Source organism: Daphnia pulicaria, chromosome 1 (assembly GCF_021234035.1).
Source record: "Daphnia pulicaria isolate SC F1-1A chromosome 1, SC_F0-13Bv2, whole genome shotgun sequence".
NCBI lineage: Eukaryota > Metazoa > Arthropoda > Branchiopoda > Diplostraca > Daphniidae > Daphnia > Daphnia pulicaria.
The window spans coordinates 14734200-14757057 of record NC_060913.1 but is presented as its reverse complement, the minus strand read 5'-3'; the positions used below and the strand labels follow the sequence as shown (position 1 = coordinate 14757057).

At 39.2% G+C, this 22858-nt stretch overlaps 1 protein-coding gene and 3 long non-coding RNA genes across 9 annotated transcripts; 2 read left to right on the top strand and 2 right to left on the bottom strand.

The window, feature by feature from the left end:
- Window positions 1–73: 73 nt before the first annotated feature.
- Window positions 74–11619, top strand: LOC124334653 (putative fatty acyl-CoA reductase CG5065). Of its 4 annotated transcripts, none has more exons than XM_046789070.1 (9): window positions 74–287; window positions 7403–7782; window positions 7855–8103; window positions 8171–8316; window positions 8379–8548; window positions 8620–8752; window positions 8823–9066; window positions 9137–9390; window positions 9457–11619. In XM_046789070.1, exons 2-9 carry the CDS (start codon window positions 7588–7590, stop codon window positions 9623–9625), a joined length of 1560 nt encoding a protein of 519 aa, XP_046645026.1. In that variant the 5' UTR covers window positions 74–287; window positions 7403–7587; the 3' UTR covers window positions 9626–11619. The 4 variants fall into 4 exon arrangements, with proteins under 4 accessions (XP_046645026.1, XP_046645028.1, XP_046645029.1 ...); XM_046789072.1 differs by having other exon boundaries at window positions 74–291; XM_046789073.1 differs by lacking the exon at window positions 74–287 and adding an exon at window positions 2713–2787.
- A 740-nt stretch (window positions 11620–12359) lies between these two features.
- LOC124337917 lies at window positions 12360–15050 on the top strand. Of its 3 annotated transcripts, XR_006917569.1 has the most exons (7): window positions 12360–12973; window positions 13061–13306; window positions 13705–13881; window positions 14013–14244; window positions 14337–14377; window positions 14448–14618; window positions 14690–15050. It is a non-coding gene; the product is annotated as an uncharacterized LOC124337917 (long non-coding RNA). The 3 variants fall into 3 exon arrangements; XR_006917564.1 differs by having other exon boundaries at window positions 13061–13881; XR_006917577.1 differs by lacking the exon at window positions 14337–14377 and having other exon boundaries at window positions 13061–13881.
- A 657-nt stretch (window positions 15051–15707) lies between these two features.
- On the bottom strand, window positions 15708–17349 carry LOC124337905. Its single transcript, XR_006917562.1, has 3 exons — window positions 17155–17349; window positions 16643–16693; window positions 15708–16221 (listed from the first exon to the last, which is right to left on the bottom strand). It is a non-coding gene; the product is annotated as an uncharacterized LOC124337905 (long non-coding RNA).
- Window positions 17350–18544: 1195 nt separating this feature from the next.
- Window positions 18545–19148, bottom strand: LOC124337964. Its single transcript, XR_006917596.1, has 2 exons — window positions 19062–19148; window positions 18545–18962 (listed from the first exon to the last, which is right to left on the bottom strand). It is a non-coding gene; the product is annotated as an uncharacterized LOC124337964 (long non-coding RNA).
- Between the last annotated feature and the right edge of the window lie 3710 nt (window positions 19149–22858).

The following is a 22858-nucleotide window of genomic DNA, read 5'->3' as shown; positions in this document are numbered from 1 at the left end:
CGAGAAGTGGAAATAAAAACCCCCAAGAAGTTCGGTTCGCTGACCTCACCGAAAAGTGTAGCGAGGAAGAGGAGGCTTCAGTGGAAGTCAGCGCGCCAACCCTACCCTGTGTCTCTCTACGGTTATTTAGCCCCTACCTCTACCAAGAAAACGGCTGGTAACTCAGTCTGCATCTGACCGGCAAATTGGCTCGTATTGATTTTACTTCTTCGTGTCGTGTCGTTGTGTCTCTTCTACCTCGTTCACGCTGCCAGGCCACTGACTCGTCCAAGGAAACTACAATACGAGTAGGTAATATTTATGTACCAATTAGTATCTCAAAGAGTGATACATTTCCGATGTGAACGAAAATAGTTGCTATTAAAAGGTAATCGAACGAAACAAGTTAAGAAACCGGTTGAGGAATTGAGGTACGCCCCTAACATTCTTCTGAATGTGCTTCCATCTAGCGTAATAATAATTAAAATTCGGGAGTAAAGGGGTATAGATAGAATGACCACCGTTCGGGAAAAAAAAACCCAGCAAACACATCTTGACGAAAAACTTGGGAAGACCGGTCAAATTCCATGAGGTATGCAGAAGTTCTTTTCGTTTTTAAGGTTAAATGAAGATTTGCCTTTGGGGCGAATGAATATTTTCCGTCTTTATTTGATCCGTTTGACCCCGAATTCGGAAAGAGGTTCTGAACCTGCATTACAGTTATCTTTACCTCCCGTTTTTCTTCAAAAAGTCTTCACCTGTGATTAGATTTTCGCATTTTATTTACAGTTTCGTCAGGTGTCAAATCATTCACAAATGTTTACTTGGTTTCTATTTGAAGCTCACATGAACGAAAACTCCCAAACTTTGGTTAACAAATACGAAATTTTGTTTGCACAAAGCCTGTTTCGTCAAAGACAAAAAAAAATTACAATGAAAGAAGAAAACAAACACACAGTGAAAACGATGGGCACTAGAATCAAACCTGTAGGTAACTAGGTCACGCCGTCTTTGAGGCTAGAAGGAGCCTCGGAGCTATCTTTCCAAAGTTGATCACCAGGAAGTTTTTTTCTTTTTCTTTTAACGATCTGTTTTGTACACCCGAGTCCCTCAAAGCTCAATTATATTTGACGAAAAAAAAATGCAATGTAGATTGATCAACGATATCTTGATTATAGTTATTTATCTTCTCTTTGAAATCATTCGAAGAAAATGTTTCAAAAATTTAAGATTTTCTCAATTCCCTTGAAAAAAAGTAGGTGTGCTTATGAAAGAACTGGCTGGCAAATTCGATTAATTCTTGATATGCAAATTGGATTCGAGAGAAAGTTGTGGAGTGACCGGTGGTGTTTAGAAAGAGAGAAAAAAATTTGTTAATTTCAAGTAACATTGGACCTGATTTCATGCATAGAAATTAAGAAATCGTCGAGAATTTTTTTTGATTCCGAATGGTGAAAGTGTAAAAGATATTTATCTCCCTCGGCTTCTTTGATGAAAGGCATACTTTTATCGAGTTTGATTTGATTTTGTTGCTCTAAAGTTGACGGTAGTAAATAGAAACTCGATTGACATTTTTCATTCATTCTCTTCGTCTGGCACAAACCGGTCGGCTTGTTTTGAATTAGAATGTTTTTTTCGGTGAACTGACTCCGTTACATTTTTTCTTTACAACGTAACTTTGGTGAGGCGGAAGAGAAATAGAACAATATATTTGTGAGTGATGCCATCAACTTTTACGATCCATCTTCTTTTCTAGTTTTCTCAATTGTAAACCGTCTCGTTCGTTTAAACATTCAATGGCGATGAACAAATATCATTTCCCATCATTCAGAACTGGATTTTCCGTGTTGTTTTAACATTTTATACCTGACAATCAAGGGGAAAAGAGAAAGAGATATAGAAAGAAAAGTTTTTTTTTTTCTATTCAACAACGTAGAAGGGCGACCTTAAACTTGGCTCACACAATAGCGGTGTCAGTTCTGTGGGCTACTTACCGTGTCCTATGTAGGCCGTGCATATCTTGTATAGCAACGCTGTATCTATCTCCTCACGTAGTGAACCGATGTGAAATCGAATTCCGAATTTCTGTCGTTCATTTTGTAGGTCGCCGCGAGAGAAAACGACTTTCACCTCGACCCTGTCGTGTCTGTTTATTAATGATTGGATTTCGCCTACCATTCGACACGTGAATCCGTCTTGGGATAATAACCAAGAAGTTTGTTTTTGAAAAATAAAATAAGAATAATTTGTTGCCTCACCTGTCCGTTGCGCACTTGATTCCCGCGTTCGCCGTGCGTGACCGTTTCCTCTCTTGCGGTCACATCCGTGTACGGAGTTACGGGGGGATACCTTCCAGGCATAAGACCACCTTTCCGTTGTCCTACCCTCGTCCATTCCGCGTGTCGTGATAATTCCCCTCGAATTCGGACGCATCCCCAATATTATGTGATTTCGCTTTTTATTTTTTCCGCCGATTAAAAATGACGTCATGTCTGTACAATGTGGTAGAGGTGCACGTCATTGGTGACATTGCTGTTTTGTGATGGTCGGAGGTACTAATTGCGGGTGCTGACGTAACAACAGTTGTTTTATCACCTGGCAGTGAACTCTTCGTCGGGGGAAGAAACCTTTTCCCCCATCAGCATTTCTTTGAGTGTAGGAGGTAAGTGTAGGAGGAGTCTCGAGCTTCTTGGCTAGATTATTAGCCTTCAACTGCAAGGTGTGCACTGCCATTTGAATAGTAGAAGCTTATCAAGTCACAGGTGTACTTACACAGTGTTAAGCCATCGGCAATTGTCCTTCGCCCCCGTAAGTGTTTCATTCTCTCTTTTTGTTGTTTGGCTTATCGCATCCATCCAGCAGTTCACCTCGAACTAGACTGGATGGATTCACACTTTCACCCGGACATATTCTGTAGAAGGAGTTGGGTGGGAGGGGAGGAAAATTCAGGGTTATTTGATGAAAACAAGTCAATTACAAGTTACACTATGTGGGTCGGAATGCTAAGCTTAGCCGCCTGGGCGTAATGTGTCTGTGTAAGAGGAACAGGTAATCCGGCGATTTTGGGGAAAGGCATCGGAGAGAAAGAAAAAAAGAAGTGGGACGTATCCGGTTGCCTCATATTTTACCGCCGCTCTCATTTTTTTTGGGGGGAATATTTTTTTATTTTTCAAAGTGGGTCAAATTTAGTCGTTTGCACTAAACATTCGCCTGTCGAAAGGACATAACGAAATATTTCAACAAAATTTGCATTTACCAATGGCATGATTGGGAAAAGTTATTTTTAGAATCCCCTGGTCATTAGCTCGTTTCAAAACTATTAAATGTGTACAAGGCAGTTAATCCCGTATGTTTCCTTTATCGTGAGCCCCAATTGCTCGAGGGGTTGATTCGTTTCACGGCCACCCGAACACTTTTCTCTCTTTTTATTTTGTGGGTTATTTCTGTTTTTTGAATGAAAGAGCCTAGACATAACGTTGTAAGGCATAGGAAAGATAGAGAGAGAGAAAGAAAAATAGTATAACTTACTAACGTATAACCTTATATAGACGACGCTCTGGAAGAACATTTGAGAGACCGACGAGACGGCCTTCGGATAACCGATTGCCAAGAATTTCCATCGGGACGTGCCCATGTCAGAAAACAAAACAAAAAAATAAAAAAAAGAGAGAAAGACTTTTAGTCTGGGAACTTTCATCCCGCCCGGTGGTGGACCGAAAGGGAAACAACGGCATATGCAAAAAGAGGTCACTCGTTTAGGTTTTTTTTTTAATTTATTTATTTATTTTAATTTCAAAACTACCAATCAGACATGAGGTACAGCATTTCAAAATTTTTTTGGTGACCTACAAAAATTAGAAACATGCACAATTGTGTTGTTCAAGGTATAACAGGTCACCCCCTTCTTCATATTTTTTGTTTCTTTCTTCGATGTACACGTAGGAACATCTTAATAATTCGGAACCCAGATTATTGACCGAATTTTCCATTTCGGTCAGATCAATTTACCTTCTTGATTTCATCTCCGGGAATATGATCAAGTGTACAGAAAATCTGCAAGATAGGTTAGCTGGTCTGACTTTCTCTTAGCCTTGAGGTTTTACATTTGAATACAGCCATGGCACATGCACAGCTGGATGTCGAAGGTGGTTATTCAAAACAGCGCGCCACGAGAGAGAGAGAGACAGAGAGAGAGAGGGTGTATATTTTACCATTGACCAACTTAACAAATCAAAGCGTGAAATAGAAACAAGATTTCTGATTTCGATATTTTTTTCATTTTAAAGTTGGCACATTCTTTAACATTTGTTGTCGATTAAAAACTACAAGACGTTTAGCTGTAAATAAGCCTTTTGTTGTCTCTCTGCCGGATGGCCTCCGTTCCAGTCATACTTCAATGCTAGAATGGGTGCTAATGCGCACTCTTGGGACCAAATTGCCCAGCTATTATACGTCAAAACTCTTTGGTATTATTGTTGTTATTGAAAACAGTTATTTTTAGAGGGGAGGTTGAGGTGTTTTTCCGAGTGGAACTTGTGTGAACTTAACTGGTATCTTCATTTTGTGGTCTTGAGCATAATTTTCTAAACTTGGTCGATTGAGGTTTGTGATACCAATATTTCTTCCCCCCTTAGATGCTCTTATTATGGGTCTTTTTTCCGTTCTGAATCCGCCTGTGAAACAAAAACGTTAATAGAAATAATCTGAATCGTAAAATGGGGTTGTCCAACAGTTATAAGGAACTTTGTGCCATTTACTCTTGTTTGGTCTGCCATTTGCATATGTAAAAAAGAATTCCCCTCCGCTAAAGCTGGTGAATTTTGGGAGGCCTTTGAAACAAAATAAATAATTGTAACGTATTCGAATTGGAAGAGAACGAGTCGGGAGCCGATAGGAATTGAGGCGATAGCCAAATAACGGGATTGTTCCGTATATAGTCAGTCTACTGGCGCTATAGCCACTTGCCGGCCCGTAAGTGTAGCACTTCGGTTCCTTCTTTGCCGTCTGGTAATAATCCCAAAGCTGTTTAATCGCGAGGTTTCAAGTAGACACTTGGTAATCTATTGAGAGCGTGAATGAGTTGCATAAAAATGGATCGCGGGAGGATTAAGTAGTAGGATTAATCAATAGGATCATAGACGACACACACTAGTTAGTATAGTTTGAGAGCCCAGCTGTCCGAGCCAAGTTGGCCGCAAGTGGGTCAATACACGTCGGGTTTTTTCTTCTTCTTCTTCTCCTTTTGTTGGTTTCTTCTTCCAATTCCACACTCCGCCTCTTCTTTCCTTCCTTCTTGGCTGCTGCTGTTGCTGTTGTTCCAACACAAGAGGGGACTCTCTCTCTCTTTTCTGGTACCTATTATTTTCCCTCCCCATTTTACCTGTTGGCGACCACTATACTACGCCTTGCCAACGAATCTTGGTCGGGATTTCTCAGTCGGCCCCGAGACGTTGGAGGAGTCACACGTTTCTTTGCAGAGCGCTTGTTCCCTCTTTGACATTTTTATTCGAGTGATCCTACAGCGGTGCTTCATTCTCAAATAGAGTAGATTGGAATTCATTAACAATTCTAGTAAACGTAATTTTCGATTCTAAAAAAAGCCGACAGCAACCCAAATGAAAACGTCAATGGAAATAATGGCCGTTTCTTAATCCTTGTCTTAGGTGAGTCTCTCTCTTCAAGGATTTGATTAATATTTGAATGTTTGTGCGTGAATTTGAAGAAAAAAAACTGCCCAAACTGGCGTGAAAGTCGGTAAGTTTTCTGGAGAAAACCAAACCTCTTGTAACTGTTGAATGGCCGCTGGTGACTACTCCGTGTGTGGGTCCAAAAGAACGGGCTTTCTCTTCGAGCGGAGAGAAATGCCGTAAACTAGTTTGACTTGTAGAGCTGGCAAAAGTTGGCACACACACACACACAACTCGCAGCTCTTTTTTCTCTTGTTCTTCTCTTCTCGCTTCTTCCACCAGTTGTTTAACTCAGAAAGGTGTGACGATTTCAACCCGTTTCCTGGTATGTGCCAAAAAAAGAAACAGGGACGCAATATGGAAAGAAACCCAGTTTTTGTTGATCGATATCTGTTTCTTTTTTTTTTTCGGCCAGATGTGATGTGCAATTTCTTGAAAAAATGTGTGAGACGTGGGTTTTCACCGATCATTCTGTCCGGCTGTTTCTCCCGTTTTTTAACGCTTGCGGCCGATTCGTGTCCCACTTTTTTCGGAAGCGCTACAATCGTTTTTTCTTGCTTATTTTTTTTACCATAAATTTTCGTTTTATTTTTTGTTGTTTGGAAAAAAATGTATTTGCAGCTTTGTTCACAATTTGGCAGTTTTAAGTTCTTGGTCGGTTTCCTTTGTGTCTAGCGTCTTTCGTGTCGATAAAAAAAAAATAGCCCCGGCCGTTAAAAAAACACGAAAAGATTATTTCGATTTTGACCTTGATCAGACGTCTTGTGGAGTTTTATTCGATTGTTATTCAAATGATTGTTTTTTGTTTCAAGCAAAAATAGACGAAAGAAAATACTGAACGACACCCGTTCACGTTTTCCACCATCGGCCAAATAAAGTTGCACGCTTGAAAATTGAATACCCAGCAATGCGGGTCTTCCTTTATGCTTTGGCGTGATCACGTTTTGCAATTTCATTTTCCACTTGAAAAAATGTCGAGTTGATGAAAGTGTTTCTATTGTAAGCCGATTACAAGTTCACGCGTGCCATTCGTAAATGGAAACATTACAGTATGCCAACTTTCTCCTGCTTTCGGTACAGAGGAGAAAATATGGAATCCCGAATGCATTTCCTCCGATTTTGAGTGGGGGGGAATCATCGAAAAAAGAAGAAGAAAATGTTGGAAAAAGCAGCTCTTCTCTTTTGGCTTGTCGCCATCGGTGCCGCTGCTCCACCTGAGGCGTGATGCGGTTGCTGGTGAAATCGTCTGCTCCCTCCTCCTCTTACCTGCTGTTAGACGCACATAAGAGGTCAGTGGGCCACCTTACGATCGTGGACCCTATTTTTGGTCGATGCGCCAGTCCGTGTATTTCTCCATCGGTTTAACAATTGCCGCTTTTTGTTGCGTTCCCTGGTGAGTCGGTCCACCAGGATGTCATTGGCGTGATCCATCTCCTACCTGCGCCTGATTGAAATTTCTCTTCTCTATTCTTTTTTCCACATTCCAACACTATCGGGCGATGATCTACACGCTAGAAGCTTGATTGGATGCCTCGTTTCTCCCCCCCCCCCCACAGGTGACCTCGACCTGTTTGTGAGATTAATACTCGTTTGACTGTAACATCAACCTACAAAGTCAAACATGCTGAGCGGAAATGACGGGTCCTGCGGTCGAGAAACCCGAATCTGTGTTCTCTGCTGTGTTATTTGGTTCTTGTTTCATCATGTTCTAATGTCTGTTTTTGCTGTTGCCGCAGGTTTTGAATTGGACTGTTTCGCTGAATAGCCTGTCGCTCACGCTCCCGACTCTTCGTCTTCTTCTCCGACTGTGAAAAATCGTGATTGTGGGATCCAGCAAACCAGAAAAAAGAGGGGCAGCAAAGATTGTGAACTTTTCATTTTTCTTGAATTAAAGAAAACAAAAACACACACATTTGCAAAAATGGCCACTTCGGATATTGTTGGATTTTATCGTGATCGTTCCGTATTCATTACCGGCGCCACGGGATTTATGGGCAAAGTCCTCGTAGAGAAACTTCTACGATGCTGCCCAGGTGTCAAAACACTCTACCTTTTGATGAGGCCCAAAGCGGGCAATGACATCCGCACACGTTTGGAAGAACTCATCAGCACAAAGGTGAGTTGTTATTTCCCCCCCAACACTTGTATCAACGAACTGAATAATTCAATTACAATTTTATGAATGAAGGTATTTGACAATCTTCGACGGGATTCACCGGAGCTGATGAACAAATTAGTGCCCATCGCCGGTGATATGTCGTTGCCAAGTTTGGGCGTCTCTGCCACGGATATTAAAATGTTAAGCGACAATGTCTCCATTGTCTTCCACTCGGCGGCCACCGTCAAATTTGACGAAGCGCTTAAAAGCGCCGTCGAGATGAATCTGAAAGGAACAATGCGACTTATCGAGCTTGTCCGCAAACTGGAACACCTTGACGTAAGCCTCTTCATCAACTTAAGCCTTTTCTTTAATTAGATTTGCTCATTTTATGTGTCAATTTCAGGCTCTCGTCCACGTTTCGACAGCCTACGCCAATTGCGATAAAGATGAAATCGCTGAAATGATTTACCCGCCACCGGCCGATCCACACAAGTTAATGGAATGTGTCGATTGGATGGACGAAGAATTACTGAAGGGCATCACTAAAAAGTAAATTTATTATCATCTCAAGTTTGCTGAGGATCTAAACTAATTATGAAATATCAATTCAGATTGATTGGCAAACGCCCCAATACTTACACGTACACAAAAGCGCTGGCCGAGCACCTTCTAATGGAAGAATGCGGCGGTATTCCACTGGCCATCGTTCGACCGACTATTGTAACAGCCGCCATGAAAGAACCGATTCCCGGCTGGGTGGACAACCTCAACGGACCAACAGGTAATTGATTAGACTGGCATTTTTTTTTTTTTCTCCTGGACAATTAACTAATTTAATACAAATCAATCCAGGTTTGATCGCCGGAGCTGGTAAAGGTCTACTTAGGACGCTGTGGTGCCATACAACGATGGTTGCCGATGTCATTCCCGTCGAATTCCCCATCAATTTGATGATTGCTGTTGCTTGGCACACTGCCACACACAAGTAATTATTCAATCATTGCTCACAGACATATTCAAAGTCACGATTCATGATTCTACTTTTTCCTTTACAGACCCAACAACATAATAGTATACAATTGCGCCTCCGGCTACCACAACCCACTGACCTGGGGAGAAATTGAACGTCAAGGGCGAGTAGCTCTGCTCAAGTACCCCATGAGTGACGTGCTTTGGTACCCCAGCGGTAGCTTCAAAAGTAACCTCACCCTGCACAAGATTGATGTCGTGTTGTATCATTACTTGCCCGCCTACTTTCTCGATTTTCTGGCTCGGATGAGTGGTAATCCCGCCATGCTGGTAAGATTAACCGGAGAAAGTCGTGATAAAATAATTTCATTCACGTTGTCGGTGTTGTTGTTGTTGTTAGGTTCGCCTTTACGATAAAGCCCATCGCGCCATGTCGTGCCTCAACTATTTTACAACTCACGAATGGCGATTCATCAGTGAGAACCCCATCCAATTGTTGGAGAAGATGTCAGCCGAGGACCGACGCGTCTTTTACTTTGACGTTCGCACCATCGACTGGCCTTCCTACATTGAAACTTATGCCCTTGGCACTCGCCGTTTCATCCTTAAAGACGACCCCAGCACCTTGCCGGCTGCTAGGAGGCACATGACACGGTTAGTACAACAGCAATAACGAGTCTGATGAAATATACAGTTGCTAATCCATTTTGTTTTGAATAGGATGTTTTGGATTCAGCAAATATCACGCGTTGCCATATTGCTGCTCTTCTGGAGGGCCGTCGTTTCACGTTCAGAGACGGCCCGTCGTGTTTGGAACCTGGCCTTCACCATGCTCGTTTCGATGATGCGGCGGATGTCTGCCGGCGCCGGAATTGGTATCGCCAAGTAAAAAAAAAAACTAAAAGGGGAAAAATAGAAAATGGATCGTGTGCAAAAGGGCGACATTTTGTTTTTGCCGTTTGCCAATCCTTTGTTTATTAGAGAGAAAAGGCTTAAGGAAAATTCTTTTTCAAAATCTTTTATCTATTACCCTTTTCCCAATTTATTTTCTCTTATCTACCAAGAGTCTGATATTTGGCTCACTCTATGCATCACGAACAAATTTTTTAAAAAGAAACACAAATAGTTATGTCTCTAAATAATAATAAGTCTTGGATTTACCTGTATTGGAAGAAAATATTCCTCTGATGGATGTTTTTGCCCTCCATGTCACCATCTTGACTTTGCTACATGTCTCTTATATTCACGTGTGAGTGTTTTGTGAATGTGAAGTATGGTTGTGCCCAGCATTTTTATCCGAATTGTCTCTGATCTTTCAAGAAAAGAAGAAGACGTGAAAAAAAGGACGAAGAAAAAAGTCGAGATATGTCCAAAGCCAGCGTTGACGTCAACAACTCCTCAACTCCTTCCAAAGCAGTTTCGATGTCGATAGCTCCAATTAAATAGAATTTATGTTTTTATACCCCTCCAACTTCCTCCAACCTCCACTCATCTTGATGACCAAATTATTTTTTGGGCTTCAATTAGAAAAAAGCCTTTGCACTGGAAACGAATAAAACAAAGAGTTTCAGATATTTAGACAGAAAAGACAACAGTTTTTCCCTCCATTGCACAAGAAGTTAAGGATGTTGATGGAGAAAAACATTCAACGATAATTAAAGAATGTGTACATATAGAGCGAGCCATAACGAAATGGAGGAATGGGGTCAGCATTCGAATTGGCTCTATTTCCTTTTTTGTTTTGCAATAATGTGTCTTTTTAACAATATGTATTGCTTTTATTATTAATTGTCTAGCCATTTGTCTCTCCCATTTCCCCCCTTATCATCGTTTGCTCAAAGAGTTTTTTTTTCTGTCCGATTGTGCTCATAATCGTTTCGTCTCGCACTTTACGTCTTTGTATTCCCCATAGAGGTCCGTTTGGCTCATAAGATGCTAGAAAACGACAAGCTGCTATAAGCACGTCCACAGTTGTATAAGAGAATTTGGTAATATCGTCATTGCGATTTTACGCATCCCTCCGCCTGTACGTCACCAAGAAACATTCCAATCTAACGATATATATCAGACACCTTCCAAAATTTTGAGATTACGTGGTTAGCACATTACTGCAAGTCAGGGTTTTGTCTCTTTCTATATTTCACTTCTTGGCATTTTTCTTCACTACCCCTTTTATCATCACCTTTTCTAAGGCCTCATATTTTATTACTTCTAAACAGACAAACAAAAAAGAAGGTTAAACGGCTCATTCAATGTGTACATTTGTGTAACTGAAATGTGCGAATGTCATCTTTGAGCGTGGCTGCTTGATCAAGTGTTGCTGTTCCAATCTCCCAGGATCGTTTCTGCCACCCAAGCGCACCTCGGGTTAGGGATAAAAGTCCGGCAACTTTTTTTAAAATTTTGCTTTGACTTCTGAATCCGTGTTACTTTACTGATTTGGGCTGCAATACTTTTAGCGGACAATCTGCAGATCGATAGAAAACTTGAATCGTTGAATGTGTTAATTGCCAGATTTTTGTTTCGGACTGGCGTATAATTTATTGTTCGCTATTGTCAGCGGCCTTGTTGCAATGATTTTTTCCCATTCAAAATTTTGTTTAGATTTGAATTTTTCATTTGTTGTGTGAATGTGACCCTTGCCTAGTTTTTATCCGTCAGTGTGCTTCTTGAGTTTAAAATTCGAGTGCTAGAATTGGTATTTGCGTGTGACTGGGAAAAGTTATGTTTTTATTTTACCACCCACAAAAAAATGATACGAGATGGTTCGTTTTTCTTTGCACTGCGCTCATTGATAGTTCGACATCTTCATCCCTTTCTGCTCTTCCCAAACTGAATCGGTTGGTGTAGATCACAGACAGTTTAATACAAATATATACAGTTCTTAAGCTATTCTGAATATTAGATGAAACAGTAACATTTTTCCTGACAAGGATTATATTCCAGATGAATTTGCCCCACTCACCATCCGCTACAATGGTACTGTGCCACTGTCCTCTCATAATGGTAGGGAGAACTTCGGAAATGTAACAGATATTTTACACGTTTTTTAAATATAGCCCTCTGATTTGTGATATCCCAATTGGCATGATGTTGTAGACGAGATAATGGCACTGTCGTGGCGACACATTTATGGTAAGAACAATCTGGAGTTGTTAAATGAGAAAACGTATAATAAGCCATTGAAGAGGGTTGTTTGGAATGGTACGACTTTCACACCTCATGGAATACGCACTGGTCCTCAATTGGAACGTGAGACCAATCAATTAGCCGAGACACCGAGTCTTAATGCATGATGCTTAATGGGTCACGATCATTATGATGTAAATCCTTTACAGAAACAGGCCGCATAGTAGATCAGAAGGTGAGATCGTTTTGTTATGTAGAACTGTTTTACGGAATGCTGCCATTGAACAAAAAAATAAAAGGGGGAAAATTAGAGTGCCAGTGTGAAGTTTAAATTTTCGAAAAGCTAAACAGTAAAAACCCGCTCAGTCATTAAGAAAAAAGAAAGTCAGAAAAATGGCAACACCACTTCGCAGTTCTCACGGAAGTTCGTCTGCACAACTCTGCAGTCTTGCCCGAATTATGGCGAGTTGCTTGGCGACCAGTTGTTGGGAAAGGTTGCTTCACTTGCTTGGTGATGGTGATTCTGCCATCAGCATAGTGTTTCAAAGTTTCAATCTGTTTCAATCATTGAATTGTTTATTTGTAACTTAGTGAGATTGTCTAATAGATGGGCAAACGTTGACTTCTGTTTCTCCATTACCTCATCTGTGCTACTCACGTCCCGTTATCCCCTTTTACGTGGTTGAAACAAAGTGCTAAATTAAATCAAGGAAATGTTTGAAACATGTGTCTGTGCCCAGATCACATTCAAATTGGTGAAAGAAGAGAGCCATAGATTGTTTCACCTGCATTGGATTTTTCAATCTCCTTGCTAGAACAAAATGAGTGCTGCTAGACGATTTTGTTCTGTGTGTCATTATTAGGTCCAAATAAAAACACCACTTATCTCTAACACAACAAGTTTTTCATGTAAAGTGTGACTGTTGAAGTTACTTCGGCCAATGCTTCTGCTTGTGAAGAATCCAGCAATGCAGAAAAAAGTATTAATGAAGTGAACTATTCAGTGACAGCACCACCTACCTTACTAAACGGCCAGATGAAATTTCTGCCTAAAATTAGAAGAATTCCAAATCTCTAGTCGATGTGGACTGACATAGAAGATTATTGAGTAAGACTTTGGCAGCTTGTGATTATTTGTTTAAGAAAAAGAAAACTTAAACACAAAATTTTAACGACATTTTTTATTTTTCTTTAGGTCACGAGCATCTTTACGTCAATGGCGCGAATGCTGCTTCATTGCAAAACATTCATTGCAGTTTATGATAGTGTTCATCAAGTGGTGGTGTACTCCATACCAAACAAAAAGCGTGCAGCAAATTTCCAAAAGCAAATAAGGGTGTACAGCTATTTTAATTCTTGCCTGAATGAAAAATATGCGGCTTTTTTCAGTAAATGACAAAAACCAAGATTCTATTTTATTGGTTATCATCACAGATTATCTGTAAGTTATGTTATTAGCGCCACAAAAAAGAAACGTTTAACAGTAACATGAAAAAAATGTCCGCTCTTGCTCGTTGACACCATGGTTGACACTCAATTGCAAGAATAACTAACAATCAAAGACCTTGATACTCACATAATATTCTCCCCTTCCAATTTGTATCTCGTCTTCACCTAAAACCGCAGCATCACAGCAGATCACAACAGACGAAATCCTCTCATTGCTTCTACAATGAGGGGAAGGCAGCATGACATTCGCTTTTGTGTCTCATCTGTTAGTGATTTCAGATTGTTGACGAAATATTGTCGAACTAACTCTACGTATCACCCTTTTAGCTTTAGTCCTGTCATTCTGCACTGTGCTTTACCTGTGATTAATCTTTCTTTTCTTCTAATTAGGTTTTGATGGCCATTGGTGAAGAGAACAGCATAGGAATGCGTCAGCTTTGTCTGGGTCTGGGCTAAATGCCCTACTAGATAGAATCCTCTTGCGAAACTTCGCCTGCTCCTAAGTTACACAATACACCTCTTAAGCTACTTCCAAAAAGCAAAAAAAATTTATATTAGGATTTTGAGGTAAGTTTAACTGTTTTTAATTAATAACAATTACAACATAATTTTGCTATTGGTTCTAATTGTATTCTTGTACACTGTAAATTTAAATTTGTTAATTAATTTCCCTGCAATAATGCAATATATTTTATTAGTTTATTTTCAGGTGGGAGATCCATTTGCTTGTCTATCAAATAATTTGAGATCACAACAAGGTCTGAGCTTCACTGCTGTCATGCAGATGGTTTCATTGCAGCCACCCGGTGAAAAGGGAGTTCAAGTTGAGCTGCAGCTGCTGCAAGCAGTCTGTAGCGGTGATGTCATCCTGAAGTGTTGTTAATGTGGCAGTCTAGGCTGAAGCTAATTAAAGTGTGCTGTTCAAGTCTTGTGTGTGTTGAAAGTATTAATTTGTACTCAAGTTTATCTATTTAAGAGACTATGTGGAGTGTATACTAATACCTGTTTAATTAATCTTTTAGATCACAGACGTCAAGCACATTGATAACAAATTATGAACAGGGTGAGATGTCAAGCACATTAACAACAAATTATAAACAATTGATGACTTTCTTTTTTTTATATATTTGCAGGGTCTAAACTACATGTTTCTAAATTTGCATACCAGACTTTATGAGAAGTCATATCGTTTGAAGAAGAAGGACGATGACTACACAGTCGCCAAGGTCTCTTGTTTGAAAACCCGTTGGCTGCTACCTGTGAATCTTCCTTTTTACTTCCTTTAACGGGCCCTCTTAATTGAGGTATTGCTTTCTGTCGCTAAAATCTTATTGACATTTATTTTCATCCAAATAAATGTTCATTCTGCTTACAGGGTAACTCTTCGCTTCTGATCTTCCACTGGACCCGACTTCATCCATTGGTGAAAGCTGACGAGAGAATGATGTAATTCAAGACTGATTAATTGTGTAGTTGTTAGATTACATTACGAGTGCATTTCTGGGCTCCCTTCTTTTCTGTGGCCCCGTTTCCCTATCTAACTACTAACCAACGCCCGCCGGTGGTCACTCACTTGCTGTGAAACCAGGAGGAGGGGAGGGCTCTGGTCGAACGGGGACTTGGAAGGCGCATGATCTGAGGGTCATGAGTCTAACACGGAAGTCTAGTATGACTAATTCGCTCCCCAGTAAAACTTGCCTCGCACTCTTCTCTCCTCTTCCATTTCCAGGTAATCTCCCTGGATCTACGCCGACACTGCATGTGCGAGTTTTAGCTAGCAATCCGCCACCCAATTTGACAAAAAGTGATGGTTTGTTTCACGGAAATTGCGTCGAGACGGTTGAAAAATTTCTAGTTCAACAATCTCATGTAGAAATTAGCATCTAGTCTACTGGTGCAAATTCCGATTCTTTAAGGTTGATTAATTTAGGTGATGTGTTAAAAGCTATTGTGGGTAGCTAGAAAATTGAACTAATTCGCTTTTTCAGAATATTTTGAAGAGAGATCATAAGAAAATCAAAAAACAACAAAGTGATCTAAAACCAAAATGTTCAGAAAAAGTGGATTAGTTCAATTTTTTAGCTACCCTCAATAGCTTTTAACACATCACCTAAATTAATCAACCTTAAAGAATCGGAATTTGCACCAGTAAACTAGATGCTAATTTCTACATGAGATTTTTGAACTAGAAATTTTTTAACCGTCTGACGCAATTTCCGTGAAAACTAACTATCACTTTTTGTCAAATTGGGTGGCAGATTGCTTTCTAAAAAGCCTCACAAAAAAAATTTCTTGAACCGGACGCTCTGTTTAATGAATTTTTTATTATGGATGTGTTCCTGAGTTAATAAAGTCTACGCAATTTCCATTATTGAAATTTTTCTATTTATATATATTGCAATCATGTGAATTTGATGTTGGAGATTATGGGGTTTTAGGAATCGAAGTGGGATTTGATGTTGGTGGTTATGGGGTTTGAGAAATGCTGAAATGGATGTGCAAGTGGAAGTGGGGAAGGTATAGGTTGACAGGAAGGTATAGGTTAACAACAGATTTTATCACCAAGTATTGTATATTCGTTAAAAATATACCTCACTTCTTTTAGTAAATCATGACCAAATACCCCACCCCAACTTCCTCCTCATTCCCCCATCCTGGACATGTTTATTATTTGTTTGACATACACCTCCCCGTATTGCTATTTTTTTTGTTCCTTCTCAATATATAAAGTTAAACTGCAAAGACACAAATAGCAATTAAACACAATATTGGATGTCACTTCTGTAGCACAAAACCAGCACTTTATATGCACAAGGAACAGCAACTTGATGCAGGTATCTTTCACCACCATAGGCTGCAACAACACACCACATTGGACAGCAACACCACTGCTACGTAAACATGAACCTGTAACCGAAGTAAAATTAATCTTCAGCATCATTGGAAATGCTACATGAAATTTAAAAAAATGTGCTACATATCACTTCAAATATTCAACTCAAATATTATATGACAAAATTATGTTATACCTATCGTGAAAACTTAAATTAATAAATTTACATGAAACTAGATGACTCATTTAAGATTTAAATACCAATTCATTTAAACTTTAAAGGATATTCTACAGTGGGACAAATGAACAAAACTTCTTTCAGAATCTGACTTTCTTGCATACAACAAACTCCCCTTTAAATAATCCATAACAGAACACAACCCTGAAGGAAATAGCTTTTGACTTGACGAAATTCCAAAATGTTAAAACTAGCCAATGAATGCAAAGCTTAATCAAATTTTAATTGTAAAATCTATAACTGGATAAAATTGTCACCTTCAAATGTTACTCAGCTTCTCGGCGTGGTCGACAGCATAGTTTCCAAATCTTTCAGCATCAAAATTACAAATAAAAAATGAAATTTAACACTAGACTAACAGGTCACTTTCACTGCACATACAATAGAATTTAATCGAATCAATTATACCAAGAATAATAGCAAGCTCAAGCTCACGAACCGCCAACCCGAACCAACCAAAACCCATCACATTCTAAGAAATGCCTCCCAAGTGGCAATGAAGCTAATCAAAATTGAATGAAAACCTCAAAAAATAAAAAGGTCTAAAAATGGCGACTCTTTCTCTCAGAACCTCATGATTCAACTACTAACAATTAAACCAAGGAAGGTATAGCCTACGCCCAACAACTGAAGACAAATCTGGCCACAAGATGTCATCTTCAGTGTCTCAGCCGACACGTTACCAAAAACAATAACAATTGAAAAAAAAAAATTATTACGATTAAATCCATCAAGGGAACTTCACACTTTGATGGGTGGACCAATTTACCTAATTCGTCAATCACTTCAATCAGCCTCTGAAAAGAGCGACTGATTTGGAAGTGGAGGACACGGAACCAACTGCAATTTACTTTGATTTCATCTTCGCTCAACGCCTTCCAGAGGTGAGCAGCTTCTGCGTTGCTACTCTTGTCCACCATCTTCGCTCAATTTTAGATTACAAGTAATTCGTATCCTACGTGTCAGGGCAGCAAATAGCAAATAGCATTTAGTATAATAGTATAATATAATAGTATTTTGTCGTGTAACGTTAAAGGTTGTACCTTGGAGCTTTGGTGGTGTAGAATTTGGAAGACTCAGTGTAGTACTCAGGCGCTTTCGTGATGTGATTCGGGACAGAGCAATATTTCGGTGTAGAAGCTTGAGGCAGCATCATTTTCGTGTTGTACTCTGGAGCGTTGGTAGTGTAGTATTTAAGAGCCTCTTACTCTCTTAGTGTAGTAAGTGGTGTTGCGTATGTTGACGTTGTGTAGTAAGGCGGCGACGTAGTGTACTATTCTTTCGCTGCTGTCGCTTGATTTCCACCATACACAGGAAACATCAGTACACCCGTGGTCGACCCAGCCGTCAACGATACAACACCCAACAGCAGCATGGCACCATAGTTTACTAGACAATAAATTGAACATAAATATGTAAAACGACTAGCATATTAACATAAAAAAGGGTAAGCTCATTTACGATTCTATGTAAAAGCAAAATATTTACCCATGATTGCGAAACAGCGATACGACAAAGAATGCAGTTGATGACAAATAGTGCACTGCATTTACTGTTGCCGTGTTGAATATGATCTATCGATTATTTCCTTTCGCCTTTCTCTCCTTTTATCGACTAGACAATAAATAATTTTGATATTCAAGAATGTTATACTCAGGAGCACTGGCAGAACTGTAGAAGCTTGGAGAATACTTAGGTTCCTCGGTGTAGTAAACTGGAGCACGGTACGTTTTCAATGCAGTATGATGTTTCGATTCGACCTTTTCGATGCAGTACTTGGGAGCTTCGGTCTATTAGTTACATGAAGCGTAGGTTGTGGTGTAGTAAACTGAAGTCTCAGTGCAGTATTTTAGTTCAACGTAGTATGAAGAAGCAGCTGTACAGTGATTCGAACCTACGAAGTACTCCGCCACCTCAGTTGCGGTTGTGTAGCTTGGGGCAGAGTAGTAAATAGGCGCTTCGGCGTAGTTGCCGTAGTAGTCAGCCGCTTTTGTGGTGTAGTAAGTTTAAGTCTCGGTGTGGTAACTGAAGCAGAGTAATACTTGAAGTCTCGATGTAGTGGGTTGATGCAGCACACGTAGTGGTGTAGTACACAGGTGCCTTGGTGGTGTAGTACTTGGGAGCCACGATGTAGTAAGCTGTGGCAACGTAGGTTGTGTTGTAGTACTCCAGGGCCTTAGCGAAGTAATCGGGCTCGGTGCAGAATAATAAATCTGGGCTGCGGAGTAGTAGCTCGGGCAGCATAAGTTGTGGTGTAATATTCTGTAGCCTTAGTGGTGTAGTATTTAGCACTTCGGTATAGCATTCAGCAGTTTTGGTGGTATAGTAAGTTGGAGCCTCGGTATAGTAACTGAAGCAGAGTGATACTTGGGAGTCGCGGTTCAGCAGGTGGGGTAGCATACGTAGTCGTATAGTACTTCGGTGACTTGGTGGTGTAGTACTTGGGAGCCATGGTGTAGCACTCGGGACCTTGGTGATACAATTCGGGGCAGCATAAGTTGTAGTGTAATATTCTGGAGCCTCGATGGTGTGGTTTTTAAAAAACAACAATCAACAGCAGCACGACGCCATAGTTTACTAGACAAAATAAATTTAACATAAATATCCAGTAACTAGCTTAAAATTAAAATAAATGAAAGTTGATTCACAACTTCATGTAGAAAACAGATAATTTACCCATGATTGCAAACTGGTGATACGACGAAGAATGCAGTTGATGACAAATAGCGCACAGCAGTTGTCGTTTCGGATATAATCACTCGACTGATTCTTCGTCTTTTCTCTCCTTTTATACACTAGACAATAAACAATTCCAACATTAATATTAAAAAGCTGGCATATTTAAAAATTATATAAACAATAGAAATTGATAAAAATACAAGTAACAGAATATTAACTTATAATTGCGAACTAATTGCACAATGAATAATCTAGTTGGTGACAAATGGTGCACAGCAGTTGCTGCCGTGTCGGAGATGCTCACTTAACTGATTTCAAACGCCTTTTTTAGTCTCTCCTTTTAAACGACTTTTTTTCACCCTGATTCACCTCTCAAGCCTTGCGGCTATTGTACCTGCTTGATAATGATGCAACACGTGTCGCTCACCCAACCTCTACACCACTGCATGACAGTTTTTATTAGTTTTAATGAACGAAACATTTACCCGAAAGAGAAACGGAAAATTTACCCATTGTTGCGAACTGGTAATGCGATGAAGAAGGTTCTTGGTACAGGTAGTGCACAAGTTATTGCCGTGTCGGTGATGCTCAGTCTACTGATGTCTCTGGCCTTTTCTCTCTCTCTTTTTATACGATTTTTTTCTCACCCTTACCATTACCCTTGCGGTATTGTATCTGCTTGATAATGATGAAACACGTCCCTTTCTCACCCAACCTCTACACCACTACATGACGTTTTACGTAATGATCTCCGTGACCTTCGAAAGTGAAGGAATGCAAACTGGCCTTTCCTTCTGCAGGTTATTGTTGCTGGGGATGGGTCGACAGCAACCAATATCAAAATGAAATACCAAACGGTTATGCAACATGTCCCATTCTCACCCAACCTCTACATCACTCCATGACTACGAAAATGCTGTATGAAAAACAAATTCATTTAAAAATTCATTCATTCACTAACTCGTATTCTTAAAGACAGCGATCACGTGCATGTGCCATAAAAAACTAACAAGTCATTTGTATTCTAAGGTTTAAAAAAAATTAATCGCTTTTAGTGTTCTTATGTACTTCCGCATTTGACGAAACGTTCAATATGTTTGAGTTAATCTACTTCGAAAATTAAAGGGGAAAAATGCTTTAGCTTTGAAAATACACAGTAATTGCAAAATGAAATTAGCATGCTAACGACTTCTTTCAAATTTGCTACAATAATTCTGTAAATGCAATGAAATATTTAATATGGAATACATTGCATTATACTTAACTTCTTAATTCTCAACAACTTAATTTGGAAAACGAATATAACAAATAGTTACAATTTCAATAAAGTTTCTAGTACGAGACGAGATTTCAGCATACGCACAGCACTTTCAGGACACACGGTCAGATGGCACAGGGAGTGGGGCTGGAATTGTAGTCAAAATAATCTTTAGATCCACATACGAATATAAGAATATAATATAATTCACTTACAGGCATGGAAATAAGGTGATTGTATACTCTCTAGTTTGCACTTCAGATTTTACCTAAAGTACTGACTGCAACACATTAACCCTGGTCGAATTCTAACCCCACCTTTTGACCAAAATTCCGCAAAATTCTAACCCCAACCCATGTCTAACCACACACTTAGAAAAAAACGTTACAAATTGCAACAAAAAGGTAATATGAACGATAAACTAAAATGTAACTAACCACGAGGTAATTAAATTAACGTAATATATTACAAATAGATTATATTCCAATTTTTTGTAATGGTATTTGTGTTCAAAATTTATTGAAAAATACTTCGTTTTCATTAAAATTTATAAGTAAAATTAATTCATTAGTTTTAGTTTCAACACTAGGTCAAATTGTAACTTGGCAATGCATAAAACATTTTTATAAACCATAACCACCATTTTCCCACACACTCGGTAAGAGCACTGCCGTTGTGTCAAAATCTCAATGAAAATATAACGTTAACAAGTGAGTTTTGTTGATGGAATAGTTTTCGTCAGTTATCACCCCAAAAGTTACCACTCAATAACTACCGATAAATATTTTCAGTGACTTCCAGAGTAACTGAAACTACGTAATTTGACAGCTGAAAACTATCAAAAGCTGTAATAAAGCCACTAGCATTAGAAAAAGGATACTTATAAGTATGGTAACCGTACAATTCGGCCAAAAAAATACGATTCGGCCTGGCCGAATAAAAAACAAAGAATTGTGTCCGCTTTTCTGAGTTTTTTATTCGGCCAAGGCCGAATCGTATGAGTGGAAAAATACATTGAAATATACAATTCGGCCAATGCCTTGTTTTTATGTTTTTTATTCGGCCAAAAATGGCGAGTAATTAATTAAAAAATATACCGTTCGGCCAATTGATCAGACTTCTTTCTATTCTTGAATTGAGTGGTGGCCGAATGAGAAATTATTGACTTTGTGCGATTCGGCCAAAAATTTTTTTTATTTGGCAACCATTATATTGAAGAAGGGAGAAGGCCGGAGGATGTCCGCCAATAATTTGGTCTATAATAGTCAACATTCTAGTTTGAATTTTACTAATTGCCTTGGATGAACACTCGGAACACTCTGAACGTCTATCCATACTTTATAATATCTCAGTGCTTCATTTACAAGTTATAATTTGTTGGTGCTGTGGGTCAACGTTGTACAATGGAGCAGTCAAACATCCACGTTTCCATCAAATTTGTGTCCAAAATGGCCCAATCAGCGTACAGCGTTTTAAAGCTGCTGTACGCTGATTGGCAATTTTGGACACAAATTTGATGGCAACACAGGATGTTAGACTACTCCATTAAGAAAATTAAGTGTAAAAAATTAGTTGCTCAAATAAACCTAAAAAGGTCAAATGGCTGACAGCCCTATTATCTGAATAGCCCTGAACAGCCCTGAATCGTCTGATAACCTTAATACGATTCGGCCAAAAAACTTGGCGAATAATTTTTCGGCCGAATCGTCTCATAAATTTAAGGCCTCTGGCCGAAAATTTTTTTTTAAAATAATTGGCCGAATCATTCAATTTTTCAACAGGCCGAATCGTATATCGTCAAAAGATCATTCGGCCTAAAGTTCAAAATTGTTTTTGGCCGAATCGTACTGTATTCATAAGTATAACTCGTTTACGACCAACAAGTGTCTCGTTTTTTAAAGATCATAACAAGAAACAGAGTTTACTGATAAATCATTTAGAATTTTTTCAGATACCTGGGCATTTTCCCATGGTGATTTACAGTGGACTGAAGTGGTCTAACTTGTCAGTGGAATAAGACGAGTTGTGAAGCAACATTATTAGCAGCATTGAAGCTAGATGAGCGAGTTGTTGAGAAGACTAACCACATGTCTAAAAATGATGAAGAAGAAGGTAAGCAAAGGAACTGTACATTCACCAGAGACAACAGCAGCTTATTCCAAGACAAGCACACCTTTCACCATCCATGCAAGCAAACATCATTCAAACAGTTAGAATTAATCTAGCTTTCAAAACTTGAAGGGGAAAAAATTGCTTTGACTTTGGTAATACACAGTAGTTACAAAATGAAATTAGCATGCTAACAACTTCTTTCAAAGTTGCTTCAATCTTTTTCAAAATTTTACAGCCACCATCAATAATCACATAAATTTGTTTTACAACCAAGTGTAGTTGAAGCAAAATGAAATGGAAGAAAATGTAATGAAATATCCAAAATGGACTATGTTGAATTAGACTTATAGTCTAATACAACAACTTAATTTGGAATACAAATTTCAAAACTAATTACCGTTCCCCATTAAAGTTTCTAGCTGTG

What these genes read in the sequence shown, in the direction of transcription:
- LOC124334653 (XM_046789070.1), top strand. Translation starts at nt 7,588, where the DNA reads ATGGCCACTTCGGATATTGTTGGATTTTATCGTGATCGTTCCGTATTC. An exon ending in CAACCTCAACGGACCAACAG is followed by an intron (nt 8,549 to 8,619) that starts GTAATTGATTAG and finishes AAATCAATCCAG; the next exon opens with GTTTGATCGCCGGAGCTGGT. An exon ending in GTGGTAATCCCGCCATGCTG is followed by an intron (nt 9,067 to 9,136) that starts GTAAGATTAACC and finishes TGTTGTTGTTAG; the next exon opens with GTTCGCCTTTACGATAAAGC.